This window comes from Gopherus flavomarginatus, chromosome 4, assembly GCF_025201925.1.
Source record: "Gopherus flavomarginatus isolate rGopFla2 chromosome 4, rGopFla2.mat.asm, whole genome shotgun sequence".
Lineage (NCBI taxonomy): Eukaryota > Metazoa > Chordata > Testudines > Testudinidae > Gopherus > Gopherus flavomarginatus.
This window is the reverse complement of record NC_066620.1, coordinates 155,732,504-155,745,032: the sequence shown is the minus strand read 5'-3', so window position 1 is coordinate 155,745,032 and position 12,529 is coordinate 155,732,504. Positions and strand designations below refer to the sequence as shown.

At 43.4% G+C, this 12,529-nt stretch overlaps 1 protein-coding gene across 1 annotated transcript in view; it reads left to right on the top strand.

Moving 5' to 3' along the window:
* IRAK1BP1 (interleukin 1 receptor associated kinase 1 binding protein 1) overlaps positions 1 to 11,503 on the top strand; it is a 32,596-nt gene extending 21,093 nt beyond the window's left edge. The window contains exons 3-4 of the mRNA XM_050950185.1: positions 9,975 to 10,105; positions 11,159 to 11,503. Coding sequence (XP_050806142.1) covers positions 9,975 to 10,105; positions 11,159 to 11,426 — 399 coding nt within the window. The 3' untranslated portion in view covers positions 11,427 to 11,503. The remainder of the gene's footprint in view (positions 1 to 9,974; positions 10,106 to 11,158) is intronic.
* The last annotated feature ends 1,026 nt before the right edge of the window (positions 11,504 to 12,529 follow it).

The following is a 12,529-nucleotide window of genomic DNA, read 5'->3' as shown; positions in this document are numbered from 1 at the left end:
GGTCCAGGATTTGAGCAGCCTGGTGGACATAGCAACCTACAGCCTCCATTGCCCCTTCTCAGGCATGGCAGACCAGCCACGTAAGCAGTGGGCAAAATCAAGGTGCTCTGTATGCAAGGCAGCAGTTTTCTCAGGTTCTCAGCCAAAGACGAAAGATGCTCAGGCTGCTCCCAGTCAGAGGATTTAACTCTGCTAGAACACAGAGCTCTGAATGGGACAGGCAATATTGGATCCCCTACACACCCAAAGAGCAGTGACTCCACCACAGAGAAACCCAACCAGGAGAGATAGGGCAAAACAGACAGAGGCTCTAAGGATGAAGAGGATTTCATCCAGCTTACCCAGGAGGTACGTCCTGGAGTAAAACAGGATTGCAAAGATACGAACCCTACTCAGATACTGGTCCCTACACAAGTACTGAAGTGGGCCCTTTGTTTCCCTGGGGAGAGATGCCAGGCTCATAAATAACTACTGCCTTCCCAATCCAGGTCAGGGAACTCCGATAAGGAGATGTCACCCTGAAGGAATAGGACTCTGATGGAGAAGGCTCTGACAGAGAATGCTGTAAAGGGCTTTGGGCACTGCCTAAAGCAAGTGGCAAGAAACTGCGTTCTGGCCATGCCATAGCAGCCATGCTCACAAACCATGCCAAAACCCGCCAGAATGAACAACAACAGAAAGAAAGTACAAAAAAATTACCCAGCACTCCTCCTCTGACTCAGATTCCTCGTCTACCAAGGAAGGAATGCTGTCAGGCTCTGAATCTGAGCAGGACTCAGGGAAAATGTAGCAAAAATATTCCCCCCCTACGCCCTCCCCCCCCAAAAAAAAAGTTTGAGGGCATGTGGAAACGATTGTGTCCACAATATTTATCCAAGCTCCTGAGCACAAGCCTTGAAGTAAATACCGCCCCTCAAAATCCTCCCTCAAGGTTCTGATTCCCCTGCACTCCTTTTTAGGAGGCATGATTAGGGAGAAGTGAGAAACTCAGCAGGAGTAAGACCATTAACGTATATGACCTTAGGTTTTTACAAACTCCAAGAGCCTAAACGTTCTGTTAGTGAGGTTTCAAAAGTAGATACTGCAGTAGCATCCTTAGCAAGATACATGATTATTCTGGCTGAAGGGGAATTCTTTCCTAAGGACCCCACAGATAGGGAAGTGGAGGCCACCCACACTCTGGCAAGTCAAGTATAATTAGGCAGGCCAAAAAACAATTCAAAGAGCAACTAGCAAAAGACACAAAAACTAACAGCAAAAATTGTATTTTTTTTGTTTCTCTTCATAGGACTGTAGGCATCCGTTCAACCACTGCAGTAGAGTAATCGTTTTCTCCTTATGGGGAGAAAACGCTCCCTGAGGGGCATGCCCAACTCCCCAGAGTTCAAATGCTACTTTACTTGCAGACTTTCTATACCAATTTTGGATGGACTTTTTGTGCATCCGCTGTGTCGGCAAGACATGTATACCACAGAAGTGCTCGCATTGTCACAATCTCAAACCAGGAAGGCAAGAGATCTCCAACTTAAACTCCTCCTCATGGAGAAGTCTCTCTGTCTGGTGTCTCAGCCTGAGGTACGGACCCCTCCTGGTCAGAGATCACCAACTACAGTCTTTTACAGGGGTCTTTCTTCCACGGTTCAGGCTTCCGATCAACTCACCAAGAAGGTGGCAAACAAACAGGATACAACGTCCCCGACTCAGGAGTTGGCCAAGAAAGGACACTTTTCCAATGGGCAAATGGCTTTGGTACCAATCGCACTGATCCTTTCAACTGCCAAAATAGTGGGGCCCTCCAGCACCGTCGGTACCAAGATAACAAAATATGCCAAGTGGCTGAGCTGTGACACAGGCAGCAAGGGGAAACTGAAACCCCATGCTGCGCTACCAGCAGAGCTGATCAAACACCCAGTACAGAGCATCTTGGCACTTCCACAGATGATGGCACCACCTAGCGCAGACACCATGCACTTGAGCTGCACATTGGCACCGATGAGCAGATCAAACCATCCGGTACCAACTCCTACTACGCCAATAGTACTGATGCCATCCACTTTGCAGCAATTCCTATGCCAGGAAGACCTCACTGTCTCCTCGATACTGGAGTCTATGTAGCATCCTCGGTACCTAGTCAACCCAGTTCTCCACCTCTTTTCACCCCGCAATTTTTTAGCGATGATGAGTATGGGGACGAAGATGTTCTACACTCTCCACAACATTCTTCCCCTGTGAATGCTCCCATCACACCTGCTCATCTGTACAAGGGCTACCTGGTGGACCCCAAGGACCAATCCAGGTATGGGCATCCCTGGATGCCACCTATGCCCTTCACTCCAGAGTAGCCATTTTAGAGCTCGTGGACAGCATACTCACCACAACAACAACAACACAGACTTGCCAGCCCATCCAAAGAAAGCACACATCATTCACCCCTATCAACAGCACAGGGACCACCTGAATCTAGAGAACGGGGGGAGGAAGAGGAGGAGGAATTCTTTGACAAGGACAGTCCACCTGAAGCTCACTTCTCTTCATCTTCGCCTGATGACACTATCATGCCCCCGCCTCCCAACACAGGAGATGGTTTCAAACAATTCCAAGACCTCTATAAGAGAGTTGTGAGCTCAGTGGACATTTCCCTTAAATAAGTCCAGGAGGCACAAGATAAATTAATAGACATATTGCACCCATCGACATCCTCCAAAATTGCCCTTCCTATGAATGATGTGATTATGGAACCAGTAAAGTTATTCTGCTAAAACCCAGCAACGATCCCACCCACATGCAAGAGGTCTGATAAAAATTACTGCATGCCCACAAAGGGAACTGAATTTCTCTTCTCACATCCAATGCCGAACTCATTAGTGATTGACGTGGTCAATGAATGGGGCAGACAAGAATATCCAGAAACACGCCCTATAACAAAGATTGGAAGCAGCTCGACGTTTTCGGCTGCAAAGCATACTCCTCAGTGACCTTATACTCGAGAATAGCTAACTATAAAGCATTACCAGCAAAATATGACCACAATAATTATGCAAAATTCTCTGAATTTATTGAATTTATTCCAGAAGATAAAAAAAAAAAAGCAGTTCAAATCAATTCTATCAGCAGGTCAACTCGTAACCAGAACAGCATTCCAGGATGCTCTGGATTCTGCTGATACAGCAGCGAGGTCCATAGCCACCATAGTGGTTATGAGAAGGGCTTCCTGGCTCCATCTCTCTGGATTCCCAAAGCCGATACAGTCGACAGTTATAGACCAAAGAATCTAAGCTATTTGCGGCCAAAACAAAGAGTCACTACACATTCTCAAGAACTCGAGGGCAACACAAACAAAAGAAAACAGGGAAATTGTTAAAGATCCCAACCCCCCTCTGTATGCACAACGCCACAGATATTATGAGCATTGGGGCAGAAGCAGAAAACATTGAGGAGAGAACAATCTACTCCCTCAAATACTATGTGCTAGCCATTGACCTCCAGACAACACATTTGAAGCCTTGGTTGAGGGCCTGAGAATCCTGTATCTTTCAACGCTGGAGCCATCTACAACTTGCAAAACCTTTGGAGATTGCCTTCTTCCATTCTAACAATTTGGAAAAATATTACAACAGACAGATAGGTATTGGAAATTATCGAGATTGGTTACTTCATCTGCTTTACCTCCAAACCCCCTACCCACCCTACCACCCCGTCCCTCTTCAGGGACTCCTCTCATGAACATCTACTGTGAGAAGAGGTAACCCACCTCATACATCTAGGAGCAGTAGAACTCATACCAATGGAATACAGACTAAGGGAATTCTGTTCACACTACTTTCTCACACAGAAAAAAGCAGGAGGGTGAAGACCCATCCTCAACCTACAGCGAGTCATAAATTTGAAAACACAACGATTCAAAATGGTCACACTAGGCACCATAATTCCAGCACTAGACAGGAGAGACTGGTTCTCAGCCCTCAACCCTCAGGATGTGTATTTTCATATAACCATCCATCCATCACATTGGAGGTTTCTCTGCTTTGCAATAGGACAAGATCATTTTCAAGACAAAGTCCTATCCTTCAGCCTATTCACTGCCCCGCGGGAATTTTCAAAGGTCCTAGCCTTTGTAGCTGCCTACCTCTGCAGAAAAGGAATCCTGAAATTTCCATACGTGGATGACTGTCTGCTGAAAGCACCAACATGGCAGACAGCGTTAGAGTCCACCAGATAGGTGATAACTCTATATACGAGGTTAGGCCTTCAGATAAACATAGAAAAATCCACTTTGGCACGAGCACAAAAACAGGAGTTTATTGAGGCATAGCTCAGTTCCCCTGAAGCAATGGTCCCTCTACCAAGAAAATAATTTCTGACTTTACCCAGCCTGATCTCCATGATGCAAAACAGTCCACAAGTGTTTACCAGAACCTACCTACAACTTCTAGGCCACATGATTGTCATGACATTCGTCATCAGACACACGAGGTTACACTTGCAGTGTCTACAAGCCTGGCTCTGGACAACTATGTCCCACACAGGCACAATATAAATGAACGCCTCACAATGCTGGACAAAATAAAAGACTCCCTTTTATGATGGACATACCCATACAACACCTGGAGGGGGGGTGCCCTTCGAACAGAATCCACCAACGTTTACCATCACCATAGATGCATCCCTTCTGGATTGGGAGGCACATCTAAACCCACACTCTATCCAGGGCCAATGGTCCACAGTGGAATCCCATCTTCATATAAACCTTTTAGAATTACGAACTGTCCGAAACACCTACTCCCACTTCTTACCGATCATCAAAGACAAGACTGTACAGGTCCTTACAGACAGCATGGCTTGTATGTTTTACATAAACAGATAAGGGGGAACATGATGACACTCCCTGTGCATGGAAGCCATGTGACTCTGGCAATGGTGCATCAAGCACAATGTCCATATTACAGCATCGTACCTACCTGAATGCCAGAATACTACAGCAGATACCCTGAGTAGGAACTTCTCTCAAGACCATGAGTAGGAGCTGGATACGTGTTCTCCTAAACATTTTTCAGACTTGGGAGTTCCCAACAATAGATCTTTTTGCAACCACACAAAACACCAAATGCCTGCAGTTTTGCTCCAGAGCAGAACTCAGTCCGTACTCTCTCAGCGATGCCTTCCTCACTACATGGAATGCTCCCCTCCCGTACGCCTTCCCTCCCACCCCTCTCCTAGCCTGAGTGCTTCACAATATCAGACAGGACAGATCCAGAGTGATCCTAATAGCCCACATGTGGTCTTGACAAATGTATCTTTACCTTCTGCGGATGGCGGCGTGTCCACCACGCACACTCCCGCCTCTGTCTCAGCTTCTGTCTGAGGACACAGGACACGTCCTCCATCCGGATCCTCAAAGTAACTCAAAGCGTGGTTACTTCATAGCTCTCAGGATCTGAAATGACATGCTCCACAAACATACATAACATTTTGTTAAACAGTCGAGATGTGTGTCCCCCTGTGGGTGCTCCACTATCCTTCCTCCTCCCTTCTACTTCAGAGTTTCACACTAATGGTCTGCAGTAGAGAAGGAACAGAGAGGGTTTTGGTCGCACAGTGCCAGATAACCACATGAAGTGGTGTGAGATGGGGGTCGCACATGTGTGACCCAGCCGGGAACTGCTACCATAAATCTCCAATTATGAGCGCAGGGGCGCACAAACACCTAAAGTGGAGCACCCACAGGGACACACATCTTGAAGAACCTATGTTACTGCATAAGGTAACTTTCTCATCTCTATCCTGCACAAGTGGGTGTATAATGGCTTCTGTACTATCAGAGACTACAAATATACTATAGGAGATAACAAAATGGGCAGAAAAGAATCTCTCTCCCCAGCTGATATACATAAAAGGGAAGTTGAATCAGAAAGCAGACTGGCTCAGCCATTGCACAGTGAACAGAATAGTGCCTGAACCAGGAAGTCTTCACTCTGATCTTAAAGATGCTTGGTTTCCTCTTGGTTGATCTGTTTGCAAGTTACAAAAACACCAGCAGCTGAAATACTTTACCAGGGAATCAGATCCCAAGTCCCTGGGAACAGAGCCCTGCCACACAGGTGCCAGAAAGCTTGTGATATGCATTCCTGCCTTTCCCTCTCATAAGAAAAATAATTTAAAAGATAAAGCAGAAACAAATAAAGGAGATAGTGATAGTTCTGTATTGGCCAAGGAAACCCTGGTTCTCTGATCTGAAAGAGCTGAAACTGCAACCACCATTACAGTTGCCACCCAGACTGGACATCCTTGCCCAAGGCCCTTTCCTCCAGACTCAGATCATTTCAGCTGAGAGCCTGGTTATTGAAAGGGAAACGTTAATAGCACTAGGCCTATCTTCCAAAGTGATCAGAACTTTGTATGAGTCCAGGAGCGTCTCCATGATAAAAGCTTATTCCTCCGTCTGGACCAAGTTCAGCATTTGATGCCAGGAGAGCAATGCTAATTCAAGAGATCTGGAATTCCAGCTATCCTGGACTCTTTCAAAGAAGGTATAGATAAAGGTCTTCAGTCCAGCACCATAGCTCGCCAAGTATCTGCCACTAGTAGCATTCTATTCACGGGATCCTCAGGTTCTTTGGCATGTAATCCCAAGGTAGTCAGATTTGTCAGAGCAGTCAAACTGGCAGTCAGACCAGACTTCCCTAAATGGGTCCCACTGGTATTGAAGGCCCTAGCCACTCACCCTTTCAAGTCCCTGACTTGTATATCAGCATTTTGTCTCTCCATCAAAATCTGTTTTCTGGCTGCTATCATGTCTCCTGGGCAAGTTTCAGATCTGGCAGTCCTATTTATGCAAAGACCACACTGACTGTTCCATGAAGACAAGAAGGTACTGAGAACTGCTGTCGTTTCTCCCCAGCATGAAGTCTGCTTTCCGTAGCTTGCAGGAGACTACCCTTCCTTCCTTCTGCTCAAAGCCACAGCACCCACCCAAGAAGCTGGGGCACAATATAGATATCAGAAAAACACTGAAATCTACATCAAGTGCACAGAATGCACAAGGTCAGGCCCTGTTTGCCTTCTTTCACCTGAAATGTCAAAGGCTCTGAATCTCCAGGCTGTCTCTGGTTAGATGGATCAGACTGTGCATTGTTGAAGCTTACAAAAAGTGTCAGGCACTTCTCTTTCAGAAGCTATCCAGGCACACTCCACGAGATCCATGGCAACCTTGTCAGCCGAATGAGCATATGCCTCTACCACAGACATATGCAGCGCAGCCACATGGTCGCTGGTTCACTTTCTGTCCTCTGCAAAAGCCTCCTTTGGCAGAAAGGTGCTCCACGCAGTGGTCCAGTAGTGGCCTTGCCTTTTGGTCAATCCTCAAGGGGGAGGAGGTCTATTTAACTCTTCTTCTATTTACCTTTTCTTGTCTCTCCTCACTCCTGTACACTGCTCACTACTTCTCACATGTAACAAAATTGTGGGAGACACTGGACTGCAGAATGAAAAATTTCTTACAATAATGTCCTTTCTGCTAGAAGCACCTCCCACAATTCTACCTCTGTTGGTGCCTTTCTGCTAAACATCAGCCTTTTATTTGCATATTTACCATGAAGGGAGTTGGCCTGGTGTACAGTTAATGCATTTGTCATTGATGTTATGCTTATAAATATTTTTCTCTTAAGTTTTTCACACAGCTTTGGAATGTCTCACCTGGCAGAAAGTGGGGAAAGGGGGCGTGGCCAACATGAGCTGCACTGCAGCTTTGAATCACCACTGCAGAGAGGAGAAGAGCATCCCTGTGCATAGAAGAATTGTGGGAAATGCTTCTAGCAGAAAAGAAATTATCAATTAATTTTTTTTCCATTTAATGCAACAATTCTGTGAATTGTAATGGCTCAGTGGTAAGAGGAAGACTGGACACATGCAGTAAGTTCTTACTGGCAGGTCACTTGGCCCAGCTGTTACTGTGTTCAAAGAGTCATGACTGCATACTAGCTTGGGCATCAGTGATAGCTTCTTGGCGCCACTGTGCATTGAGTTAGTGCTATAGCAGGAGCATAGGGGGAGCCCTCAAAGCACACAGATATCAGAACTCACACTGGTCCTGGGCCCACCCTATTTACATAAGTGGAGTTCTCTCTCTAACAGCCTCTAAACAAATGAATCATTTGCAAATTGAGAGTCACATTAACCAGTATGTCTTTTGGATTCTTCCCAGAGTCATGCAAATGTAAAGTAGTTGTAAACCCTGTTTAACTGCATGGTTTAGGTGTACCAATAAATCTGCCTTTAAATGAATAAATTATTTAAGGTTGATAGTGCACATCATATCATAAGATACATTGCATGGTAGCATTCTCTTTGTGTTTCTTGTTTAGTGTTTGTATGAAACTAATAGTTTTAAAAAAGACTAACGAAATTCCCAGACAAAAAGCTATGTTACAACAGAGTTAAGAGGATACATCAGTTACCTGAGGACAAAACGTTTTATCCTATAGTGATGACACAGTAGGGAAGAAATATGGAAAAAAAATAATGTCTTTAAAAATCAGTTAAATCTAACCATGAATCCTAAACACTAAAATGCCTGAATCATAATTATATAGTTTTTGCACGACATCAGTACAGGACAGAGTTAAGGATGTTTTGGTGTCTTAACTGTGCACTCCTTAACATGTTTTGACTTTTTAAATGTAACTCAAATTCCCAGATTTTTAGTGCTTGGTTTTGGGATAATTACAACATTCCTGTAATTTTTATTTTTACCCTTAAGTTACTAAGATATACTCTCAGCTTTAACTATTTTTGGAAGGGAGGAGTAGGGGAACATAGATTTAAATAAAAGTTATATTTCTTGGATTTTAACCTTAAAAATGTGATGTGGTCTCCTTATCTCAAAAAAGATATACTGGCATTATAAAAGGTTCAGAGAAAGGCAACTAAAATGATTAGGGGTTTGGAACAGGTCCCATATGAGGAGAGATTAAAAAGGCTAGGACTCTTCAGCCTGGAAAAGAGGAGACTAACGGGGGATATGATAGAGGTCTATAAAATCATGAGTGCTGTAGAGAAAGTGAATAAGGAAAAGTTATTTACTTGTTCCCATCGTATAAGAACTAGGGGCCACCAAATGAAATTAATGGGCAACAGGTTTAAAACAAATAAAAGGATGTTCTTCACACAGCGCACAGTCCACTTGTGGAACTCGTTGCCTGAGGAGGTTGTGAAGGCTAGGACTATAACAGCGTTTAAAAGAGAACTAGATAAATTCGTAGAGGTTAAGTCCATTAATGGCTATTAGCCAGGATGGGTAAGGAATGGTATTCCTAGCCTCTGTTTGTCAGAGGGTGGAGATGGATGGCAGGAGAGAGATCACTTGATAGTTGCCTGTTAGGTTCACTCCCTCTGGGATACCTGGTGTTGGCCACTGTCGGCAGACAGGATGCTGGGCTGAATGGACCCTTGGTGTGACCCAGTATGGCCGTTCTTAGGTTCTTAAAATTTAATATTACTAAAAGATTAGTCACTAAACACTAAGTTTAGTCTTTTTGTAAGTGCATGTAAGAGTGCCTAGAATTACACTGCAGTTTTCCTTCCTGCATATGCACTTCATCCCATTTGCCTAGTTTTCTGAATAATCACTCATGAAGTAGTAATTGGCATCTGTACTTGCCTAAGCTGGTTTCAGAATGTAAGAATTAGGGACACATGGCTCATGACATCTTAAGGACACGTTTTCTTTCTCCAAATTGCGAACATACCAAAATTTCTAGAGTTCCCCACAAAGAACATATTCTGAATCCATTATTTTAATTCTGCTGCAAAACAATGATCAGTTTACTGGAGGGCTGCAGGCATCTTCTAGGCAAGTAGTAGTGGAGGTATAGGGCTAATACCCTCAGTTTTTCTTAGTCTCAGGTTTGCAATGTACTCTTGTAATTAAGTCGCTGAAAAGAAAGTCACTTTTCTAATCCACTTATGTTTACTAACAGGTCTGCATTACATTTAGTGATTTTGGAAAAATGCAGAACGTTTGCAACTTACTAATTGAGAAACTGGGTAGTTCTGTTATCATCAGTCCACCTCACTTCTACCATACAGCAGAGGCTGTAGACACCCTTCGGTAAGTTCTCCCTCTCCTTTCCACAGAAATGCACAGCCTCAGGAAGCATTTACATAATACATAATCCAGAGTGTTTAAAACAGGAAACAATAATAGTCTCCCTGTTGCCCACTCCTGCCTTATACTTAAAGGAAAATTCAAGAAACTTAAAAAAGGTTCTACATTTAGCTTGCAAATGGTAACGCTTAATCTTTCATGGAGACTGCAGTGTCCTTGTATAAAGGCAGGAGGTAACAAGCTTTTCCATAATTTCAATAGGAAAAACAATCTGCTTTTAACATGCTCAGTCAGCATATCTGGTTTTTCAATGGAGTTAAATCAAAACAAATTAATTTTAGTTTGGGATTTGTATGGGAAGGTACAAGCATTTAACAGGCTCCATCCACTTCCCCAAGTGCTGCTGCTGTCCTTCCTTCTCTTAGCTGCTGACAACAAACTTTGAAATATACCTTTCTAAAGAAACTCCACTTCTATTACTTTGAAGAGAGAGAAAAACTTTCTAACATCAAAACATCCTCCCACAGCACCCCAGCCATAGAGGGAGAGTTAATGTGCCATGAATGACATGAGACAAGCACTCAGTGGTTGATGAAGGAAGGTGCCCGGGGAGATTGACTACATTTATCTGTTTCTCTTCCCCTAGTTTTTCAGTTCATATTGAGAGGAACTAAAAGAACATTCAAAAGCCTGCTTTTCCCATTGATACCATCAAAAAACCCTTCTCCAGCTCATCAGAAGTGCACACTCTTCAGATGGGCCTGGCTACATCCAAGAAACAAGTTCAGTCATCCACTGCTTAAAAAAGTTGAAATTCTCACAGAGGTGTGGTTATGAGTAATATGTATTCTAAATATCTAGCCATGAGTCTGTTAGCACACTGGAGTTTTCCCTTACAAGCTTCCTCCTCCACCTGCTCCCCATGTTTAACTATCAAACATATGAGTAGGGAAGTAGATGTGCCTTGTAACTATGTAGTCACAAAAAATGATGATTTGGCAGGAGTTTCTGTGCTATGGTTGGATCAGCTAAGCTCCCTTGCTTTTTACCTCCCAGGCGTCAAGTGTGTCTTGCTGCTGTTGGGAACACACGTCGAAAAGCTCAAGAGGTCTGTCGACTGTTCGGCCAGTCACTGGGAAAACCACTGCTTATCAGAGAAGAGGAAATGAAAGAATGGGAAGGACAAATAGACAGTCACCCATCCAACTCCTCAAATACACTGACTGTGCAGCAGAGAATCCAAAGTGCCACTATTTATGCTGCTTCAAAAATATTTGCTATTTTTGAGATAAAGGGACGAGAAAAGAGAAACAAGCGTATCTAGAAGCATGTTAAAGCATTTTTCTTATTTGTCTCTGACAAATCTTGGAATAAATTTATGTAGTTTAAAGTACAAATTTATTCAGTTTTTCAGACCTGTATCTTCCTCTGTAAACAATCAGAAAAAACTAGCTATAACATTAGTTTTCTGCCCCACTTCCCCTCCAAAAAATAAGACCAGATTGTTCTCAGAACTACCTGGAGAGAGAAAAATAGTTTTATCAAGAAATTGAAGGTGGATACCCCAAGCTACACTGAAATAATTTCAGAGTGGTAGCCATGTTAGTCTGTATCAGCAAAAAGAATGAGGTGTACTTGTGGCATCTTAGAGACTAACAAATTTATTTGAGCATAAGCTTTCATGGGCTAAAACCCATTTCATCGGATGCCCGCAGTGGAAAATATTGTAGGAAGAGATATATACACAGAGGACATGAAAAAATGGGTGTTGCCATACTAACTATAATGAGAGTAATCAATTAAGGTGGGCTATTATCAGCAGGAGAAAAAAAAATTTGTAGTGATAATCAGGATGGCCCATTTCCAACAGTTGACAAGAAGGTGTGAGTAACTGTGTGTGTGTGTGTGGGAGGGGGAATTAGCATGGGGAAATAAATAGGTTTTACTTTATGTAATGACCCATCCACTCCCAGTCGTTATTCAAGCCTAATTTAATGGTGTCCAGTTTGCAAATTAATCAAATTCTGCAGTTTCTCATTGGAGTCTGTTTTTAAAAATTTTTTGTTGGAGTATTGCAACTTCGAGGTCTGTAATCGAGAGACCAGGGAGGTTGAAGGAGGGCTCAAAGGCTTTGTACAGACTTCATGCCATTGCTAGTATTCCTCCCCTTTCTCCCACCCTTATTTATAGTGGGTGGAGTTGGGCAGGACACCAGTAGGAAGCTCATGTGTACAGCTTTTTTGTATGCTAAAGTAAAAAGGCCTCAAGCACATTTATTTTCTCTCTTACACCTGGAGAAAGACTGATTAAATATCAGGTTTCTTAGATATTAATGTGTGTCTCAAGAGTTGGTCTAAACATATTAAGCAAAGATAAGTAGCTCAGTGTACACGCCTTCAAAAAAGTACCGGTAGCTATTCACATTAT